We start from the raw sequence: 21,758 nt of genomic DNA, 5'->3' as shown, positions 1-21,758 counted from the left end.
AATGCTGTTTTCATGATGCGATCATATTGATCCAGCAGAAGAACGTGTTTCTTTTCTTCTCGCTGTGCGGACAGACGACGCGTTAGGTGAGGTTTAGTGTGATTGTGGTGAGAGGGCCTTGCCGGTACACAAACGAAAACAGGAGCGGGTGAGGGAGAAGGAAAAGGAAAATAAGTCAGAAAGGGCATGAGTGAGATATGTACCGAGTCAATTCGTGCAGCCATTATTACAAGAAGGGAAGAAACAAGAAGACTAAAAAAAGGAATATCGGAGAAAAAGAGGCATAAGTCCATCATCAACCCAACCCACGTCCACTCTCGACACTTCCAACCCCCGTTTAATCTACCCACCTACGCAGCACCAGCCGTAGGAATAGGCTCTGGAATCTTCGTCACCTGCGCCCCAGCCCTAACAATCCGATTCCCAAGCTCATCCCGCACAGACTCAACCTCCTTATTCTCCCTCTGTGCCCTCTTCCAAATCTCCACCTCACACCCACCCCGAATAACCCCCACCCTCATCGTCGAGAGCAAATTATGCGCCGCGTTCGAATGGTTGTATACGCCCCCATTAAATATCGCCGTGGCGTCCTTGCCAATGCCGGAACTGATCATAGCTTTCCCGCCAGGGTGATCCTTGATGAAGTCAGTGACGTCATGGACCACACCGGCGATGGCGATGAGGCCACGGCCATTCTTGCTCTGCTCAACGTAATCGTCCCATTCGATGATGGGGAGTTGGTCGAGGGGGATGCCCCAGTCCAGTTTGGCGCGGCGCTGGTCGATTTTCTTCTGTAGCTGTTGGATGCGGCCCTTTTCGATCTCGTTGGCGCGGAACTGCTTGAGGTCGTAGGCGAGGCCGAGCTGTTTCCATATCCAGATTGTCCATTTGGTCGGGTCGTACTGGTGCCATTCGATGGCGTTGCGGTAATCTGATGGGAACTCGTGGTGGAAGTTATGGTACCCTTCACCCAGAGTGACGAGGGCGGTGACGAAGTGGTCGCGGGGGCTGTTGCGGTCGTCAAAGGGCTGCTCGCCCAGATAGTGGGCGAGGGAGTTGACGCAGAAGGTAGCCTGCTGGACAAAGAAGACGCGCAGGATGCCGGCGTAGATGAAACCGCCAAACCAGTCACCCCATCCTATACCGCTGACTAGCATTGGGAAGACTAGGCCCATGAAGATGACGACTTTCAGGTAGTTGCGGTGCTGCCAGACAACGACGGGGTCTTCGTTTAGGTCCGTGATGTCTGTGCGGCCGATGCGTTTGGGGTTTTGCTTCATGATCATCCAGCCGATGTGGGAGTAAAGGAGACCCTTGCGGACGGAGTAAGGGTCCTTTTCTGTGTCTGTGTAGCGGTGGTGAGCACGGTGGTCTCGAGCCCACCATCTGATGGAACCTTCGACGGCGCCACCTCCAACGGCGGCCAGGTAGATTCTGAGGGGAAGGGTGGCGGAATACGAGGTATGAGCCCAAAGACGATGATAGCCTGTAACAGAAATACCTTGTCAGCGTGTCTCCGCATTCTTAATTGTGAAGAATAACATGTTAGAAAGAGAGAAAGAGAACCACATACCAGCAGTGATACCGATTCCAGTCATGAAGTAATAGACTACCGCCCAGATGGCGGTTTTCATTTGCAGAGGGACCCAGTAGGCCTGGATGCAGCCGTATAAGGGGATGGCGAGGATTAGGGTAACGTTGAGCCAGTTGACATGCTTGTGCCAGTTTGCAAGGGTCATCTGGGTATCTGTGATGTGGACTTTCTTGGGTTCAGTTGTGGGACGACGGGTGTCTGTTGGTTTGGCTGTGGCAGCCGGTGAGGCTTCCTTTGAAACCATGGTGGTTCGAGGGGGGGCCAATTTGGTCCCGGGAGCCAGTGAGGGGGTGCTTTAAGGAGAAGTAATGGATGATGGGCGGATGGGAGGATGGATATTAGAAGATTTGGGGATAAGGAGGAGGAGGAGGAGAAAGATGAGAAAGAGGAGGAATAAATCCTGCAGTTAACTAGAAACGTATTATGTATGTGTTCAGTGTGTTAGGTGTTGATGTGTTAATGTGTATGGGGATGTGTTAAAAAGGAGGCGGCGGATGAAAACGGCTATATAACAAGGGAACCCCCGGCAGAAGCTGGACAGGGCGGTGAACCTGTTGAACGGCAAGATGCAACAAGCGCATTCAACAGCAGAGACAATCAGGCCACTTTTTCCTCGGCTTCACGAGGGAGGGGGATTTCTCGTCTCTCTTGGGTGCAGATGAGAAGAAGTAGTTGATTGTTGGAATTAAGCAGCAGAAGAATGTGAAGGTGAAGACTGTAAAGATTTTTTGAAGATTTACGATGAGGAAAAAAGACAATTTGTTGGGGTGGGAGTGGAGGGAGTTGGACGGCGAACCTTGGGCCATGTACCGGTACTTCGCTGCTGCTCGAGAACTCTAACTCCCCAAGTTCTGTCTCTATACACCACTATATATTTTGAAGAGCTTGGTCCTCCAGACAAACTGCATAAAAAATCAGCCCATTCGCCGGGGGGGGGAAAGAATTTGGTGAACAATGCAGTTCTGTGACTGTTATCTGCAATTCTCAGCTCTTGCGTAAATAAGCGAGATTGAATGGCAGACATCCATTGATTTATATTTTTTTATTTTACTCTTCAAACATTTGAGTTTGGGCCCGAAGTGTATTCCTGCATGTACCAGTACCAGCAGGACCCCGTCGTGGGGTTCGGGACTAAAAAACTCTGGAAGCTCCCAACACCCACCAACCTTGCGTCATTCCTTGATGATTCAGCCAACACTCAACAATGTAACTAGTAGCACATTCCACCACCTTACCCCCCAGAGACGACAGATAAGGTACATAACATGTAGCTCTCCTCTCTCTGTATACGATGTCTCTGTGCCATTGGCACGGCTGATGTCGAACCCAGAATGGACTTAGTAATACCGTCCGTCTCCTGCCAATCGAATCCCGCCTTCGCTTCGTCGGCCCGGAAAAAATAAACTCAACGCACGTTCCACCGGTCTTCCCAACAGGCTTAGCTCTCTCCCAACAAAACCCAAAAGGGCGGCCCCACTCGGACCGGCCACCCGCCCTCTGATTGGCTGCAGGGCCATTTAAAGTCGTCGTTGGTCTTGGCGGGGGGCCTTGGTTCCATGGCCCAGAGGATCCCGTGCGCTCTAAGCTCATGGGAAGGACAACGTTGCTGTGGCGTGTTGAACTAACTTAGTCAGGGCCCGCCGCCATGCGTTGGGAAGGCACGTGATTAAGCTAGCCCGCAGAATCCAAACCCAGGAGCAAGTTATCCCCCATTCTCTCATCCCAACTACCCAGGGGTGTATGTGCCTTTGATCTGTTCAAAGACAATGCACATGCATGTATCATGTACCTAGAGTCTCCACAGCCAACAGCCATACACTACTCCCAATTACTAGTTTTCAAATAATAAATAAATACAGATAAAGGAACCCTTCTGCTGCTGTCGGCAAACTCATTTTTCATTTCCCCCCAACCGATTTTTAAAGCCACCAGAACTCCATTCGCGGTGGCGTCGTTTTTTGCCAGGAGTTGCCGCTTTTCTGGCATCGGATTAGGTTTATCCGTTAGGTCGTCAGTGGCCCAGATATATAGCACGTGATAAATGTGATAAGATCAGATAAGATCAGATTTCATCTACGTAGTTGATCTTCAAACATCAATATCATCCATCACACATCAATCCCCCTTAACCACCGCCTCCTGATCCTCCGCCTCATTATCCTTCCCCTGGCTCTCTTCTACTCCCTCTACTTCCTCCTCTTCTTTTTCCTCCTCCTCTTCTCTTCTTCCTTCAACACCAGATTCTAAACCATCGCGATAAACGCCGCAACCGCAAACCCAGTCGTCATCACCAACTCCACAACGTCCAACAACCCCTGCTTCGCCTTATTCCCGCCCTGGTACGTAAACACAAATGCAAACCACTCCGGCACAAGTGTCGCCCCCATTCCCAACGACAACGCCGCCGTCAATATAAACGGATTCCTCCTCGTAAACCGAATCGTAGCAATAATCCGCATCCCAGACACGACAACACTCGTAAAACAAAAACGTCGTCATCCCCCCCAACACTGCGGAAGGAATCGTAACCAACGCTGCAGCGAACTTCGACAATATCCCCATCACCACCAGGAAGATGCAGCTGCAATACCCCGCCTGCCGATCAGCGCAGCGCGTCAGCGAAATCACCCCGTTATTCTGCGCGAACACAGACATGGGCGTTATCGTGCACAGGCCCGCAAGTATTCTTCTTCTTCTTCTTCTTCTTCTCCTTCTTCTTATTCTTGATTTTTTTCCTTCCTTCGAACATACTTTTACCGCCTTTACTGCCGCTCAGAGTTGCTGCGTGGTGGAAGAGAGAAGAGGGGAGGGAGAATTTCACATACTCCTCGCCAACATCGCAAGCGCATGCTGCAAACCCAGAATCAGCGCCAGTACCACCGGCATCCTATCATCCAGGCCGAAAAAGGGCGCAGACTGCTGTCGTGATTTCATCAATGGGAGGTTCGGCGTGAATAAGCAGGCATAGTTATATTCGCCGATAAACCACTTTCTATTTGTTGCTGTCAGAAACAGGGGACGGCCGTCTTCGATATGTATAGTTATATATGTATGTTTATATTGACGAAAAACGAGGGATGGAGGTTGGATGAAGAGGTAAGCAACTTTTCCCTTATCCCCTTTTAACGTACCGGGTCGTAAATTTCTTGACCACCCTGCGCAATCCATCTCCAAACGATCTCCTGCTTTTCGGATCCATGTTCGAAACAATTTGATCGGGTTCTTCAGCCGTGGCTTGTTTCCCCTTCCTCTCCCTCCCTCTCTCTCTTTTTTACCCTTTCAGAGTATTCTTGGTATCAACCCTGAGGGTGAACTAAGTGATTTTTTCTGCTATGAATCTTTCGATTTATCTATACACTACACTATATTTAACATATAGATGGGGCATCCCTTATTCGACCATAAAGAATTTCCTGCGATGGATTAGGTGTTTGGTCTCATCTGATTCATCGCTCCGCAGGGAGGCAGGTCCCGTAAATATATAATCTATCAAGGGTCTGAAGTGCGGAGGAAAATATGTGGAGTTAAACCCCTGGAACAATAACCAGCTAATTACGGAGTAGCTGTGTGATACAGAGCAATCCACAAGCTGCATGATGAGGTAAGTAATAATAAAAATCTATGTAGCTAGTAACTACTAGTAGTTGATAACCAACCGCCTAGACGGGATAACTGCTCGATACTGTTCAGCACGTTTATCAACAAAAAATTTTCAGTTGTCCGTCAACGGCTGTGACTGTGAGACTGCGTGATAAAATGTGGGAGTTTAGGGTGGGTGAAAAATTCTGTAGAGAGCGAACAACGGGACTAGCTTATTCCATGGCTGTTTTTTCTTTTCTTTTCTTTTCTTTTTCTTTTTCCTTTCTTTCTTTTTTTTTTTTCCCATTGTTTCCTGATTACCACTGGGATCCCCGGGTTCCATTGTGCCTAAGAAGCTTGAGATGCGATGCGCCGATCATCGGGGCTGGAATATGGCGCTTCAAAATGGGGGGAGATAATCATCGAAAAGTTTGGAATAAGCACACCTATTAACTAGCTAGTTAAAAGGTTTCTCACTTTTCATTTGCGTCTGACAGAGGCTACCGCTTTTCAATTTCCCTTCTCTTCTCTTCTTTTTCTTATCTGTTATCTTTTGGTCCAGAGAAGCGGGGTGAAACGAGATGGGGAGCTTTCAAGTTTGAGCTGCGATCAAGGGGGAATTTGTATGGAGTTAAAAAAAAGCAGGAGAGTTGGTAGGTTGGCATGTTGATCAAGGGACCTGATAAGCAGATAATATAGTTCCAAATATAGACTGTGGACATTATTGTTAGCCTTCCTAGTTAAACGAGAATAAATATTGTAATAATAATGTTAATGATGGAGCTGCATTATTCTTACCTGGCGAACTTAATTATTTAGGTTTTTGGAAAAAGATTTTTGTGGAAATTGTGCTCACTATCTCCCGAAGTTGTCCCGCGTCCATTACGAGGAATTGTGCAGAAGACTATTTCAACGATGCCCGTCGCAAATGAATCAAGCAGAGGACAGAAGTATATAGTTTTCAAAAACTGAAGCATGTATATGTTAGATATCTAGAAAAATATGTCCAAACCAATCATCCAGTTCATCCGTACAGCTTTATTCCAACTACGACTTTTGTTGATCAAAGTTGTTGCTAACCGTAAGCCAAAAACAATCATTATTTGGAAAATCACTCTGAGGGCTTTTTTCATTTGGAGAGCCCTTCGCTCCTTGAAGATATTTCCTTTTGCGAATCACATGAGTGGAGAGGTTCTGTGAAATACGTGCTGCGCTTTCAGATACACCTATTTTCTTTGTGATGAATCCGAGGCGTCCCATACCTCTGGATCCTAATTCCTAATTCAGAAAACCGCAATTGTCAGCAGATGGTAAAGAGATCCTCATGATGCTTCGCAATATGGGAGCAAACCCGGAAAAAATAATTTTTAAAAAAATAATAAAAATAAGAAAGAAAGAAAAAAAAAAAAAAAAAAAAAAGAAAGAAAGGGGTAGACAAGCGGAAATTAGGAAGAGGTAACCACTCACACAACACACAATAGAATCCAGTTATCACCTCATCGTTTGCAGGACAAAATGCGCCTCGCGCATTTCATGTCCAGGTTCAGGTTCAGGTTCACCGTTTTCTGTAAATTTCATTTCATTGCCCCAATTGGTAAAGACCTGGGATTATAAATGCACCTCAGTCGTTAAAAGGAATAATCTTGTAGAGCCTGGCTGAATCGAAGAAAGTAGAAGTGACTTACAATGTAACCCTTCTTAAATTCTGTTGCCCACCTATCAACTTTCGTGATATGCTCTCCGCCTAGGCCATCGATGCGGTGCATCTTATTTTTCTGAATTTTTGAGCCGGGACCGCATTCTCCCAGTCTGTAGATAGTAGAGCCAGAAAATGGACCCTCGTACTCCACTTCTATTCCTTTCTGGTACTCATTCCAATATTCGTCCCGGGAGTAAGCCCAGGCAGATATCGAAATAATGTTTTCCAGATGAATGCCTCGATGACCTCTGAAATGAAAATAATGTAGCGGACAAAGGATTTGAGCAAGATGTATATTGTGCCGCTTTTTATTAAGCCCAGAACCGCCATTATTCAGTCTGAATGTCCAATTGTATTCGAAGTCTCGGATGCGAACATTGTTCTCGTTTAAGTTTAAACCGTCTTGTGGCATACACCGCACCCATAGCATTCCGTCTCAGAGCGGAGTACGGCAATCATGCAGTCGTCATATTGATCCTCGGGAGAAAGGGGAACGAGAGTTGATGACTCAATTCGTTCATGGGCATATCCCACACCTGACAGGTTGGCATCTAGCCATTGTCTGCCCTGTGTATAGATGGCGCGGTATGCATTAAGTCGCCTCACGGGCCTGGCGGATGACACAAGGGAAAGATTCGTCGTTCCAGTTCATCGCTATTCTGCTGCTAGTTGCTTGGGTCTTGTGAGATTTTCTGATTAATCTGTACACTTCACTTAGTCTTTTGTCACGAACATGAAGCTCTCACAAATTGACCTGAGCAGCCTTCCGCCGTGTAGAGGTAGATATCCGGGACTGACTTACTGGGAAGACTGTTCTGAGAAACAAGGAAATGAAAAGGGCGTTGCCTTTTGAAGAAACATGACAGAGAGAAACATACAGCTTTTATATCTCTCAAGAAGAATACAGTTCCACTCTGCTTCATAGGAACGTCCTGTAGAATTGCGGTAATTGCCATAATGATGATGATTATGGTAACTGCCGTAATTGTAGTTATGTAGCTTTTAGTAATAACTACTAGAATAACTTTCTGTTTAGATTGTTCCTCGCTGTAGGCAGTTAGTTGAAGTTTGTTGGCCTGATACCAAAGCAGACGATGATCCGGGTGACTAAGTTGACCAATGAGAGAAACGCAAACCTTCCAACATTCGGTTCAAAACTCAAAGCGGTTCTTAAAATAACATTCCGAAAACCCAACACATCGTTTAGGGAGCCAGGACCTTCTCTGATGTTTTTACTCTATTGAAGAAATATTATACAAACAATAATTTTATTTTGTTGATTTGTGCGTGGCTGCGTGTTTCGAGACTGGTCCCTTCTTTTGTCCTCCCGAGTGTCATCTTAGGTCGCTCTTCATTGTTGCTTGTTTCGTTGCTCGTCCCCATAGGCTCATTCATCCTGGCGGGGTTACGGTCTAGCTCGCTTCACCTCTTCCGCCTCCTGGGTTGTCTCTCCCTCCTTGTTGTGATATCCTTCATCCTGGCTCACCCGCTCCGTATCCCCGCTCCCAGGCTTCAATTACTCTTGAGCAAATTTCGGGTAACAACTTCGCCAGCCGCAACCCCCTTTAAGCCTACTACCGCTGTCTTCCAAACCTCCATATCTCAACGGCCTCTCACTACCGCAACAATGGCCCCGACAAAGCTGAAGCCCCCTCCGCAGGCCCCGCCTGTCTTTACTGCCACCCCTAGCTCCTTAATCGAAGACACCAAACGTATGATCAGCAATTCCCGTAAAGCGCAAGATGCCGTAGCGGCCAAGGTTACGGAGGAAGAAGCTACCTTTGCCAAAGTGCTGCTGCCACTGGCACAAGACGAGAACCTCATGGCGCTTGAATCGCATATTATAGGCTTTTACCAGGCGATTTCGACGGATAGCAAGCTACGGGATGCTTCATCCGAGGCAGAGAAGCTAATGGACGATTTTGCAATCGAGTCCGCCATGCGTGAGGACCTGTTTAAGCTCGTTGCCGCTGCCTTGAAGAAGGGCGAGAAGCTAGATCCCGAGTCGCAAAAACTCTTGGAAAAAGAGCACAAGGATTACATCCGCAATGGCCTGGGGATCCCCGCGGGACCAAAGCGTGATAGGTTCAAGAAAATCAAGAAACGGCTAAGTCAGATAAGCATCGAGTTCCAGAAGAACTTGAATGAAGAGAGTGGGGGCCTGTGGTTTACAAAAGAGGAGCTGGCTGGTGTCCCAGAGGACGTATTGTCCGTCCTGAAGAAAGGTGAAGGAGTGAACGAAGGAAAACTACGAGTGACGTTCAAGTACCCTGATCTTTTCCCAACGTTGAAGTATGCCACCAACGCCGAGGTGCGGAAACAGGTCACAATTGCCAACGAGAACAAGTGTAACCAGAATGTCCCATTGTTCAAAGAAGCAGTCATTCTCAGAGATGAAGCTGCCCGCCTTCTCGGATATCCCAACCATGCCACGTTTAGGATTGAGGATAAGATGGCAAAGACTCCCAAGACCGTGGATGACTTCCTTGGAGGCCTGCTTTCACGACTCAAGGCAGGGGGTGAAAAAGAGCTCAAAGCTCTCAAGGAGCTTAAAGAGGCTGATATTAAGTCTCGCGCTTCAAACCAACCGTTTGATGGCCATTACTACCTATGGGACCACCGCTTCTATGATCGCATGATGCTGGAAAAGGACTTTTCTCTTGATCAGCAGTTGATTGCGGAGTACTTCCCATTGCAGACTACGATTCAGGGAATGTTGAAGATTTTCGAAGAGCTATTTGGACTAGTGTTTGTTGAGATAACTGGAGAAGAGAGGGATAAGATCTCAGAAACTGGCAATGGTAACGACATTGTCTGGCACGAGGAAGTCCAGGTTTTCAGTGTCTGGGATGATGAAGACGAGGGGAGTGGATTTGTGGGATACTTGTATCTTGATTTGTTTCCCAGAGAAGGGAAGTATGGCCATGCCGCAAACTTCAATCTGCAGCCGGTAAGCTCTACGTTTCCCTTCAACATAAAGGTTCCGTTTCAACATGGACTAATGGCGACGTCATTTAGGGATTCGTTGCCTCGGATGGAAGCCGCCGATATCCCGCCACGGCACTGGTGTGCAACTTCTCCAAGCCAACGGCAAAGAAGCCCAGCTTGCTGAAGCACGATGAAGTTGTAACTTTCTTCCACGAACTTGGTCATGGAATCCACGATCTAGTCTCCAGAACAACATACTCCCGCTTCCATGGAACAAACACCGTCCGTGACTTTGTCGAGGCACCCAGTCAGATGCTGGAAAACTGGTGTTGGACACCGTCACAGATCAAATCTCTCAGCACACACTATTCCTTCCTTTCAGATGAATATTACCAGGCCTGGAAGGAGACCGCAGGCGACAAGCCAAAGCCAGCCCAGAAGATCCCTGATGACCTAATCAACAACCTGATCAAGACTAAACATGTGAATGACGCCCTCTTCAACCTCCGCCAGCTTCACTTTGGTATCTTCGATATGGCTGTGCACGAACCTGCTGACCACGCTGCCATCGAAAATTTGGATATCTCCGTAACATACAATAAGTTGCGCAAGGAGATTTCTCAGCTTGATGGCCCTGAGGTTCTCGGACAAGGAAACGACTGGGGACATGGGCAAGCGACATTCGGGCATCTTATTGGTGGTTACGATGCAGGATATTACGGTTACCTTAGGTTCGTTTTCATACCCTTTACTCCTTTTCCCCCATTCGTAATTATTTACCTTCCTCCCCTGCCCCTCCCCCCTTTCGTTTATATTTTACTCACTTCCCTCAACTAACATCTCGTTTTTATCTACCATCCAGCTCCCTAGTGTATTCAGCAGACATGTTCTACTCCGTCTTCAAAGAAAACCCCATGAACGCGACAGAAGGCCGACGGTATCGCCATACCGTCCTGAAACCAGGTGGCAGCCAGGATGAGATGAAAACTCTCAAGCTGTTCCTGGGCCGCGAACCCAGCATGGATTCATTCTATAGAGAGCTTGGACTGCATAATTAGGGCAGTTTAGCCCCGAGGGGTAGACGCTGTATGCCACTTTACAATTGATGCAGGATGATCTTTTTTAACGCACGTGTCGTTATACATAATCCGCTAGATAGACTTGGTATGTTGATTAGATATTCCCGTCTTTTACTTAGCAGGGAGAGGAGAAGGGATTCGGACGGATTATGGGTTGAGGAATAGGAAGATTCAGATATAAATATTTACTGCTATGCTTAATGTTCAATATGTTGCCCTTCTCCTTGCAATCCATGTATATCCATCCTGAGTGCCTTACAAGCGGATGTCTTATGATGTGGGATGGTTAAGGAGCCAGCTAAATCCATACACACTATGATCACGTGTGGCGGGGCGGCACGTGCGCCCAGCAACGTAACTTATCTATACTACTGTGCAGTGTGCTAGTCCATAATAGGAAGCCTAGGCTCCAACAACTTATGCCCAACATATAGTTATGAGTGAAGAAAGAGCCTTATCGATAAGACCACGTGAGCTTAACCTCGAAACCTCAAAACTTTTTGGAAAGTTGAAGTTCAACCACGAAGCCGCCAGCTGGGGTCTATTCTTTGGCATATCCGAGTTCAAAACCATCCGTGGATTATGCTTGCCCCCCCCGCCCCCCCCATAAATAATCCATAAATAAATAGACTTAGGGAACCAGTTTCCACTGTCGAGCTACTCAATTGCTCAGTCTCTTCTCCATAAGCGACCGCCATCACCAAATCCCAACAGCATCTAACAAAAGAGCTACCTCAAGCTAGACCTAGACGCTTCGTAACTACAAAGCTGCTTCTGAACATATCAAAACTCAAAGGATGGCGACAGCGAGTCCCAAGAAGTTGCCAGCTGCTGCGCTCGTCTCACAACCACCACAACCAGAATCCCAATCCCAATCCCAATCACCAAACCGAGAAACAAACACAGACCTAGACCTCCAACGAATCCCCCAGCAACAGAAGCAACCGCAAGCGCGTCTCCCGATAAAAACCTACCACTGCGCCTTCTGCAACCACCTCCTCCTCGCCTCAACCCGCGATCTCGCCAGCTTGCCCTGCCGCCGCGAGCCAGCGCGAGATCACGCATTGATATTACCGCTTCCGAAAGCCGTCCCGGAAGAAGAGGAAGAGGAAGAGGAAGAGGAAGAAGAGGTGGAGGGGTGTGATAAAGAGGGTGCTGAACACGAAAGTGAAAATGAAAATGAAAATAAAGCCGCACCCGGGGATGCCAGCAACTCCCAGAACGAGAAGAACGAAAAGTCGAAAACGATGTCTGGTTCAAAACAACAACAGCAACAGCAGAAACACTACACCATCCTCCTCTCAACAACGATACCAGACCGCCAGCCAACCATGATCCGGCGTGAAGATGGGTTTGAGAAGAGGTTGCCGCTGCGCTGTGGACGGTGTCGGGTGGTTATGGGATATGCGTTGGACGAGGTGCATTTTGCGGATAATAAAGTTGGTGTTATTGCAAGTAGTGGGAATGGGGACGAGGATGGGGAAGAGAAGGAACGGAAGAGACGGAGGAAGAAGGCGGAGAAGGTTGTTTATATCTTACCCGGTTCCTTGGTGGAGACAGAGGAGATGGGGAAGGGGGAGAATATGGTTCAGCGGGCGGAGTGGACGTGTTGGGAGAAGGGGAAGAAGTGAGGGTGGATATATCGAAAGGGAATATCAAAATACATAGCATCGAAAGCTGAATCTTAGAAAGATTAAGCACCAACTAAATTTCCACATTGTTATGACAAAAGGGAAATGAAGAAACACGAGAAATAACCTCGTTCGATATGGAATCATGGGCGATCCTAACATCTAGCTCGTTAACTCTAGCCATCATCATAGCAACATATCCCATACGTTATACCAGCTCTCAAGACACACCATTCGCCAAAATAAAATAGAGCAAATGCAAAAACCACTCTCTATCTAAAGCTGTCTTTGTCTCCACCTCCTTCCCCATCACTGCGGTGGTGCGGATTCAAAAAATGCGATTCGAACCGCCATGGACGGGTGGTTACCAAGGGGCAAAAAAGAAAACATCTCGTCGTAGACAGTAGGATACTATGCGCGACAAAAAAAAGCGGGATATAATACTTGTAGGATGAAGGATGAATTGTGAAATCAAAACAGTTGTTTAGTTGGCCAGGATGGTCCGGACAAGCTCTGTGTATTATTATGTTAGTGGGATTTGATGAGATATGGAGATGCGATTTGGGATTAATTGTTCCTGCGACACTGTCGCAAAAAGGAGGATGCCATACCAGTATAGTTGATCTCTCCGGAACTCGTGTCAACAGCTTTAAGAAGCTCATCAACTTCTTCGTCGGTCATTTTCTCGCCCAAATTTGTTAGGACTACGGGGGGGGGGGGGGGAATAAAAAATCCAAGAGTCAGACAAACCAACATCACCGCACGTATGTCATTAATACATCTCCGGATAACAGCGCAAGGAAGAATCGGAACCACTGACTATAACGGAGCTGGCCCACGCCAATAAATCCGGTCATGTCCTTATCAAACACCTGGAATCCGCGGCAGTATTCTTCCGGCTCACCAGGATCGCGAAATCCGCCTGGCCGGTTAAGGGCTTTAGAGAAAGCTTCGAAATCGACTAGAATGTCCATCCACATGGTCAGTCTGCCCCCATTTCATCGGTTTACATATATTTTTTATATCATCGTATTTTCCTTCTCTGATTCCAAAGAACAAAACTCACAGTCTCCGCCAATACTCTTCTCCAGATCTCTGATCTCAGCTAAGGTGGGGTTCTGGCCGCAAGCGCGGAGCAGGTCTCCTAGGGAATCGAGCGCTACACGGCCGTTGCCGCGCTTGTCGAAGAGGGAGAATGCTTCTTTGTAGTTTGTGGATGCCTGTTGATGTTGTGAGTTGTCCATTTGGTTAGCATGGCTGTGCTGGAAGGGGCGTGAATTGTCCATTGCTGCGGGTTTTGCTGTGGTTGATTTGGTGGTGTTTTGGAGTCGCGATGTACTATATGGGAGAGAATAGACCAGGGAGTGGCAAGGGCTTCAAAAGAGAGAGTGTAGGCAGGATGATAAAGGAGCAGATTCCACAGGGGCATGGAGGATGAAGCAGTGGGATACAATGGGATAAAGGGAGGGTTGTGTATGTTTTGCACGCTTCTTTCTGGCAAGAGGGACTCGCCGCAGGTAAACAAGTTATTGTACAGTCCACGACTTGGAAGCTGGAAGCGCAGTCAAACCGCACACCAGTTTTGGAGCCTCTTTGCTAGGTGAAGCTTGAGGTGAAGTTTGGGAGGACTAGGTTTGCTGCAACCCGAGGACAACAACAGCAGGGAGAACACATTGCAACCTACCATTGTTTATATGTTTGTGCGGTGGTCAGGGGGGATGGGAAAATATAGAAGGGTTACTGTCACGGAAGGTTTTGACGGGGAGACAACGAGGAGTTGAGGAGTTGAGGAGGTGAGAAGTTGAGAAGTTGGAGGTGGGGAATAATCGTCAGTTGTTGTTTTGTTAGCTGTTGGAGAGATTTCTAGGATGCTATCAGGATGGTTGCTGCAACAACCCAACACCCGCTGTTTCGGCATTCCATGTTTATTTATTATAGATCTTGACGCAGACCACAACAACAACAACAACATCATCATCTCATCTAAACATCTCATCATTGCATCAAAACGTCGGAATACCGTTTCCTCTGGAATAAGTATTTCCAACTTGCATCTATTGTTGTCCCCTTATGCATGGGGCTCCTTTATATTCTTACTTCTCTATCATTTCATACTTTACACAATGCCCGCTTTTGACTCCAGACACAGGAGATCGCTGTCGTCCCGACAGACAACCAATACGGGTTTCAATTAGCAGCTACGTATGGTATCTGACACATATGGAAAAAATTAACCCTGAGCCTTAGCAGTCGGTGGAGAAAACACTTTTCCGGGGGGTTTACACACACACAATGAAGGAAGCTCCCGCATAATTGAGTGGAAATATTATTGTGCAGTGTGCGCTCTCTATCTCTTATTCGATTAAACAAAATTTCCCTATTTTGAGAGCATGTGAGAGAGAGGTAGGGGGGGGATGGGGGATATTCATCTCACAGGCCTCGCCTCCCTTGCTAACTGGCAGAGCACTTCTAAAGCATCATCTTCCCGGCTTACAGGCACAAATATATGATCATGAAAGTAACCACTGACTACGTTGGAACTAATCCCCCGTTCCTTCAACTTCGCCGCGATTGTCGCAATCAGGCCCACTGCCTCTAGGCTCGAGTGCACCTTCAAAGATATCTTCCGACAGGGAAACGTGGCCTGGTCTGCGAAGCCATGGGTTGTCGCCAAGTGTTTTGATGTAATGATGGTGAGACCCTCAGCCTCCTGGAATAGCATTTGTGGTTGAAGGGATTGGAGGGGCAGAGCGTGTATGGGCTGGGTGGTGCTGAGGAAGACGAAGATCTCTGGATCGAGGATTGGATCGAGAGATGCGAGGAGAGTGGTTAGATCTGTTTCACCTGAGGTGTCCATGATGGGGTCGGCTGGATTTAGGTGTGAAAAGTGCAGATAAGTTCAAAAGTTTTGGTTGTTTCTCTTCGGTGCCTGGGCATATATCCCTTACATATTATATCATCTCAAAAATTCGATAATTGATGTTGGACATGCATCGGAGGCCATCAAACATGAATGCCCTGACTAATCGACATGGCAACCCCGCAAACCTCATTTCGAGCGGCTTAGCTGCCACATCACAGTGAAAAAAAGCCAGGTCACCTTTCCCTTTCCAAGACGTTGTCGTTTAATAGTCCAGTCCTTCAACGATGTTGCAGGATCAATTGTGTAAAACTCAAACAATTAAATGGATGCTGAGACTTAAACCACTTCTCTAAAAGACTGTGTGGCGTCCAAAAACACAACACGTCTTGATCTGAGATGGCGTCGCGTAGAACATCGCCTCTTAGGGACGACGGCTGACTACAAACCGTTAATCGAACGGGAAGGCGTTTTACATTTCCAGGAAAACCAATATAATTCAAAAAAAAGTCTATTGGCCTACGAGAAGAATATGGGGAGGGTTTGGGAGGGGAAGAAAGACGATTGTGGGGATAATTCGCTCATATCATCGGGGAGAAATAATTTTCCAAAAAATCGACATGAGATAGATCTTTTAAAACGGTTGAAAAAAGAATCAGTCATTCTCAATCACCCTCCCCCTAAACTACTGATCTTAAAACACAACAAAGATATATAAGCATACACTGGAGGGGGTAGTTATATTAAATATGTTGAAATAGCGCTAGCCTTAGTAACCATGATCATAATAACAGATTAGCCTCAAGAGCAACAAAAGGAGAAAATATTGAGACAGACAAGATAGCACGATGGGAAAATATATATATATATATATATATATATATATGTATGTATGAATGTATGCATGCATGTATATTTGTGTGTACGTAAAACGTGCGGATATTTGTGCAGAAAGGCAAACTATATGCAGCTGAAAACAGCAATCAGAAAAAGAGGTAATCAGAAAAGAGGTATTGTGACGAAAAACAATCAACGGAAAGATTTTAAAAAGCGAAGGGAGCAATCACGCTCGAATCCAAACGAGCAGCCAATTGACAAATCCAACTTTTCTAGAAAACCTTGGGTTTACCCTCTTTCTTTCTTTTAGTCAAAACTATCGCTTCAATTTTGCAGGCAGGAAAAGAAACAAATGACAGGTTTCGAAAGGGGGGTATTTGCAAAAGGGGGAAAGTACGCAAAACCCAACACCACCGTTGCTAAATAGATCAGTTGTAGTTGTAGTCAGGGAAGCACTCTTCCCTTTTCCTTGTTCTCCTTTTTTCCTCTGGTACGAACATATACGAAATGATAGGGTATATAAATGAGGATAATTAGATAAACTAGAGGGAAAAAAAAATAAAATAAAATAAAAAATAAAAACCACGAAGGGAAGTGTAAAAAGGAAAAGGACATGAATGCAATAAGACGTCGTAGCGCAGGTATATGGCAAAGATATGAGAAACACCGTGGTATGTAAGACAAGACACAAACCCCTTTTTGTTATAGATGATTAGGCCAAGTAAATAAACAAAAAAAGAAAGAGAGAAAATCAGGCCCTCGCGTCATGAAGGGTTGGATGGGTCGCCAGCCCCTTTCAACTTTTCAATACAGCTCCCAAGTAGGTTGGAAGCCTCATTGAGGAGTTCCCATCGGGCGTGGGAGAAGGTCTCCTGCAAAATCATGAGGAGGCCCATGCAACGGTTCCGGTCACGGACATGCAGAAGCTCTTCCGGCGTTCTCACGCCACCAACCCGGTCAAAAAACGTATGCATATCCCTCCGCTGCTCTTCTGGAGTGAGAAGTTCCGGAACGGGTGGGGTTATCGCTCCATCCAGCGCGTATCCATAACTCCAGACCACGAGGGCGGCAAAGTAAATCACCCACGGTCGATTGAGGAGGAAATCATCGCGGGCGCTGTATTCGTTCATATCAATGTAGCCCGTGGGGCCGTGGCGGATCCCTATACGGCCATCCTCCGCATTGAGTACTTGGACGAGAAATTTTAGCGCGAAGAAAGCTGCGTCTCGTGCGGCGGCTTTGTTTGCCCAGCGTTCTGTCATCTTTTCCCGCGCAGTGCTATAGTCCTTTGGTGTAATGGAGCGGCCCAGTAGACGACCTGCTCCAGCGAATATTTGGCAATCTACCACATCAACGTGCGACGCCATATGGGCAAGGTGGTGCAAAACGGTACGAGATTCGAAAATGACGTCATCGTCAAAGGTATATTGCCTGTAGGTGGATGAATAATTTGAACTGTTGGACTCTGCCAAAGCCTCGTCAAAGTCCCGTTTCCAATTATCAAATGAACGCAGTAGAGACGATCGCCATCTATCTCTCCCTCCTAAAGCTTGGGCAACCCCCAATGAGCTGACTTGGAGATCTCGTTGGTTCATATGCCAACTGACACTTAGTAAACCGGCCATGATAATCGTCCGACCAAAGGAATTGGTTCGAACTTTCTGGCCATTCAGCGTTTTCTTCAGCCCATCCAGAAACATTGTTGCCTTAAAACCATTGGCATGCAGACTGGATTGCACTCTTGAAACTTCCGCAGCACTTGTTGCTGACCATAGGGCTTCATCGCATGGGAGTGGAAGGCGCAATTCATGCGCGACCATTTTCGCGGAGTGGCCAAACATTGTGGCGTGCGTCGAATCCATGACAAAGGCGGCAAATGCCACTCTGCGGGTGGCTTCCGCCTTGATCCAATGAGCCCAGGACTCTTCTCCCGCCCCACATTCGGAAGCAGAATTGGTGCCAGATCCTGTTGTTGATCTGTTCTGTGTGTCATCTCGAAGGCTTGGTGGAGAGTCAAATGGCGATCGACCAATTAACGAACTCCCACGGCGCATTAGGGTCAATGTGGTATCGTGATGAATATGCGCACGTTCGTGCAACGCCCGTGTCGAGTACAGCTTCTCGTAGATTTCGAGAAGCAACAACGCCTGAAATACCCAAAGTTTCGCTGGTGGCTGGAAATCCGCATCCATAAAAATCTCCCATCGGATGTGCCAGATTAAAAAGTTGGCCAGTTCTGAGGTAGCGATACTAACAGCATGCCCATGAATTTTGTCGAGTGTTGAGGCGCCAATGGACATAATAGCGAGGAGGAGAAGATTCGGTACTTTGTCCGCCGAAAATGTTGGTTTGTGCAAAATGGGAAGTTGGTCGTGGCTGTGACGCCAGTACGAACCAATATATGTTTGCATCATTCGTAAACTAAGAATGTGACTATCTTCTTCGAGATTACCTTCTAGCAAAGAATCTTTCCGCTTTTTAATTGCAGCATGGTTATTTTCGTTAAAGCGTGTTTGAATGAGGTCAAGCAACTCATTTCGCTTCTCCACTGATATGATCGACTGGGGAGGTTCAGAATCGAGAAGGCTCGTTACACTCATCGGATGCTGTTGCTGGGTCACATTGGTAAAGTAGCTGGTCAGAGCGGCGTCGCTTGGATAGTAAGGTCCATGGAGGTGGGCGGCAGTCGGAGCTGCATAGTTAGGCATCATGCCAGACGCATTTGGATAAGCAATTGGAGATGAGGTGTTGGAATGCTCATTGAATAACCAAGCAGTAAAATCATCAGTCATTGCAAACGGAGAACGGTTTAGTGTTTCACCGCCAAAGATAGGAAGGGTATAAGATGATATAGCATCCCACTCTGTAACTGAAGAACCAGTTCCCATTAGGCCAGGGGAAGGATCAAGAGCACCAAAACCGTTGGATATCGCATTTGCAATCGATGAAGAGGTGGCCCGTGGCATGGTTAAATTCGAATAACCTGGTGGTGGTAAGGATGTCATATGCAAATTTTGTTGTGAAATATACGTATTTGGATCTGTAACCAAAGATACATTGCTTGGTATGCCTGGAACAGACATGTATGTAGTGGAACCCGAGAGTGCGGGTCCAGTGGACGATAGCCTGCGCGGTTGAACGTTTGATGGGTCAGAGGGTTGGTCGATTTGGGGGGCAAGCTCTGGCGGGCTAAACGGGGTGTTTGGATAACGCTGGTTATCATATTTTCCGTATCCGGGCTGACGATTGGAAGAGCGATATATTGAGGTGGATTGCTGTTTGGGGCTGAGGGAATAACTACTGGAACTGTTGGACCGTTTTATTCGCGGGTCAGGGCCAGCATATTGCTCTTGTGGTGTAAGTGGTTGCAAATGATTTTCTATGGAAGCGGACGAGGACGAGCAAGCGGGGCGGACAGGGGCGGAAGCGGAATTAGGGTAATTTGTGGGATTCGAATTTGTGGCGGTATAGGACGACCTGGGAAGTCGTGGTCTTGACATGTTCCCTGGCGCATCCGCAGATGATATTTGCTTCAGGTATGGCGAAGTCGGGCCATCAGTTGGCGACCCCGCAGTAATATGTCCATTTCCGCTAGGGGGATGGGCATCGTTTCGCGGTGGAGGAGCCGCCGACGCAAGCGCGCTGGCGGCATGGGTGAAATTGTCGCGTTTTTGGAGCTGAGAACCATGAGTAGTGTGACGCTCTCGATGACGGACACAAAGATCCTGACGAACAAAGGAGCGGTAGCAGTCTGGGAAGTCACAGCGATAGATGTGTTTTGGGGAATCTTGAGAAAAAAACAAAATCAGCTTTAAGCTTAGGAACAGAATGGGTGAGAGATGTAGTAGAAAAGAACCACCTAGTAAATATGATGCTAGCATCCATCCAAGACAAAAGAGCATTTAGACAAAATAGAGAGAAAAATAACAAAATACGTAGCAATAGAGAATAGAACATATAAGAGGACAGAAAGTAACGTACGGTTTAGTTGATGTCTGTATAGATGTTCAGCTCTGGAATAGCTCTTCCCGCATCCCTCATGTTTACAGTAGAACTTCTTCTCTGAATCACCTTTCCTGCTCCTCTTCCGCTTCTTGGATGCGTCACTCTGGAGCTGCGCAGGTTCCCCGCTATCTTTCTGATCATTTACTTCAGACGAGGGGCCTGGTTCATCAGCGCGTCTTCGTCGACGAATGTGGGATAACGTGTTGGTATCTGCCATTGATCCGACAGCGAGGATCATAGCTGGAATGAATGATATGTATATCTAATGTATATATTTACTCGCCAATGGCGCCCGTAACGGTTTACTCTACCCAATGCCCTTGCTGCAATCTATAGGAATGGCGCGGCAACCTCGGGCGCCCATCAGAGCTCGAGGTTGACAGGGCGGGTGAGGGGTAGAAGGGCCAGGCGCAAATGGACATCAACAACAGAGGGTTCGCTAGGTTGCGACATGCAAAATATGAAGGACACACGGTGGATGGGTAAGCATTACAAGAAACAAAATCATTTTATGTTGTAAGGGAGGAAAGGAGAAGAAAGAAGCAGAAGAAGCAGATGGCGATGATGGATGCTGGAGAACGCGAGGAGGTTGGAAAGACAGAAAGTCCCTTCAGAGAGGGAAGAATCGACAACACTAAAACTCGAGAGAACGAACTGTTAAACTCATTGTGTGTCCAGTGCTAGGACCGGCCTGGTTAAACTGCAACAGCTAACTGCGAACCAGGATGACTAGGACGACGACGACGAGGAGCGAGCGAGCGGGCGAGCGAGCTAAACCTCCTGTAAGCCTGTCTCGAGCAAGATAACTCCAATACGAGCGACCACACCAAGCAGCCAACGAACACGCTGGAAACATCACCCTAAACATCGAGCAGATGACCAGCTGCAATGTTGGCTTTTTCTTTTCTTTTTTTTTTTTCTGATTCTTCGCTGGATGACGATTTTTCTTTTTTTTCTCCCCATCTCGGATCCAGTGTTGAGCTCAAGCAGGAGTGAGTAATCTGGGGAACCTGAACGCGAACCTTCGGATAACTCTCACTCAATTATAGGCTGCATGGTCACATATAAATGTACGGGCAAACAACGAGGAGGAGAGTCAGATTCCACGGTTCCGCTGCCAGAATCAATCCCAGCCATGTTCCCTGATAACTCGACATTGATTGCTCCAAGGTTCCGCTGGAGAAGAGCATGGCTGGTTGGACAGTTGGATAGCTTCCCTTGCCTCAACCATGGATAGCAGCATTAATCCAGTAATAGCCGATCAGTTGACATCGCTCTCTTTTTCTTTTTCTTTTTTGTTTTTTGTTTTTCAACTTTTCACATCGTTCCTCCTGCCTCGGTAGGAATGGCGTTGACTGCTCGCTTGTCCTGACTCCTGGGTCCACCGTTTTGAGAGATGGTTTACTTACTACGGTTTATTTATGCCTAACGTCACGGTCCGGCACGGTCCACGGTGAACAGCGATCCCTGAACATGGTCCCTTGAAATCATATCGAATCTTAGTTAACTAATTCCTGCTGATGGTCGGTTATCTAATAATTGCGCT

At 47.1% G+C, this 21,758-nt stretch overlaps 8 protein-coding genes across 8 annotated transcripts; 2 read left to right on the top strand and 6 right to left on the bottom strand.

Moving 5' to 3' along the window:
* Nucleotides 1-350: 350 nt before the first annotated feature.
* On the bottom strand, nucleotides 351-1,838 carry PAAG_03722 (acyl-CoA desaturase; the record flags this gene model as incomplete). Its single annotated transcript, XM_002794083.2, has 2 exons — nucleotides 351-1,486; nucleotides 1,574-1,838. 2 exons carry the CDS (start codon nucleotides 1,836-1,838, stop codon nucleotides 351-353), a joined length of 1,401 nt encoding a protein of 466 aa, XP_002794129.1.
* Nucleotides 1,839-3,709: 1,871 nt separating this feature from the next.
* Nucleotides 3,710-4,793, bottom strand: PAAG_03721 (hypothetical protein; the record flags this gene model as incomplete). Its single annotated transcript, XM_015845044.1, has 5 exons — nucleotides 3,710-3,888; nucleotides 3,967-4,189; nucleotides 4,248-4,354; nucleotides 4,420-4,586; nucleotides 4,726-4,793. 5 exons carry the CDS (start codon nucleotides 4,791-4,793, stop codon nucleotides 3,710-3,712), a joined length of 744 nt encoding a protein of 247 aa, XP_015702133.1.
* Nucleotides 4,794-6,220: 1,427 nt separating this feature from the next.
* On the bottom strand, nucleotides 6,221-7,828 carry PAAG_03720 (hypothetical protein; the record flags this gene model as incomplete). Its single annotated transcript, XM_015845043.1, has 6 exons — nucleotides 6,221-6,451; nucleotides 6,686-6,775; nucleotides 6,859-7,120; nucleotides 7,294-7,482; nucleotides 7,675-7,682; nucleotides 7,751-7,828. The coding sequence occupies 6 exons, from the start codon at nucleotides 7,826-7,828 to the stop codon at nucleotides 6,221-6,223; spliced, it is 858 nt and encodes a 285-aa protein (XP_015702132.1).
* Nucleotides 7,829-8,499: 671 nt separating this feature from the next.
* On the top strand, nucleotides 8,500-10,858 carry PAAG_03719 (thimet oligopeptidase; the record flags this gene model as incomplete). The annotated part of the gene is made up of 3 exons (XM_002794080.2): nucleotides 8,500-9,822; nucleotides 9,891-10,531; nucleotides 10,663-10,858. 3 exons carry the CDS (start codon nucleotides 8,500-8,502, stop codon nucleotides 10,856-10,858), a joined length of 2,160 nt encoding a protein of 719 aa, XP_002794126.2.
* An 818-nt stretch (nucleotides 10,859-11,676) lies between these two features.
* Nucleotides 11,677-12,510, top strand: PAAG_03718 (hypothetical protein; the record flags this gene model as incomplete). The annotated part of the gene is made up of 1 exon (XM_002794079.2): nucleotides 11,677-12,510. One exon carries the CDS (start codon nucleotides 11,677-11,679, stop codon nucleotides 12,508-12,510), a length of 834 nt encoding a protein of 277 aa, XP_002794125.1.
* Nucleotides 12,511-12,994: 484 nt separating this feature from the next.
* PAAG_03717 (myosin regulatory light chain cdc4) lies at nucleotides 12,995-13,796 on the bottom strand (the record flags this gene model as incomplete). Its single annotated transcript, XM_002794078.2, has 4 exons — nucleotides 12,995-13,023; nucleotides 13,122-13,214; nucleotides 13,331-13,471; nucleotides 13,577-13,796. The coding sequence occupies 4 exons, from the start codon at nucleotides 13,794-13,796 to the stop codon at nucleotides 12,995-12,997; spliced, it is 483 nt and encodes a 160-aa protein (XP_002794124.2).
* Nucleotides 13,797-14,935: 1,139 nt separating this feature from the next.
* On the bottom strand, nucleotides 14,936-15,367 carry PAAG_03716 (hypothetical protein; the record flags this gene model as incomplete). The annotated part of the gene is made up of 1 exon (XM_002794077.1): nucleotides 14,936-15,367. The coding sequence occupies one exon, from the start codon at nucleotides 15,365-15,367 to the stop codon at nucleotides 14,936-14,938; it is 432 nt and encodes a 143-aa protein (XP_002794123.1).
* A 1,604-nt stretch (nucleotides 15,368-16,971) lies between these two features.
* Nucleotides 16,972-20,450, bottom strand: PAAG_03715 (hypothetical protein; the record flags this gene model as incomplete). Its single annotated transcript, XM_002794076.1, has 2 exons — nucleotides 16,972-19,994; nucleotides 20,189-20,450. 2 exons carry the CDS (start codon nucleotides 20,448-20,450, stop codon nucleotides 16,972-16,974), a joined length of 3,285 nt encoding a protein of 1,094 aa, XP_002794122.1.
* Between the last annotated feature and the right edge of the window lie 1,308 nt (nucleotides 20,451-21,758).

Source organism: Paracoccidioides lutzii (genome assembly GCF_000150705.2).
Source record: "Paracoccidioides lutzii Pb01 unplaced genomic scaffold supercont2.9, whole genome shotgun sequence".
Taxonomy (NCBI): domain Eukaryota; kingdom Fungi; phylum Ascomycota; class Eurotiomycetes; order Onygenales; family Ajellomycetaceae; genus Paracoccidioides; species Paracoccidioides lutzii.
This window is presented reverse-complemented; position numbering and strand designations above follow the sequence as displayed.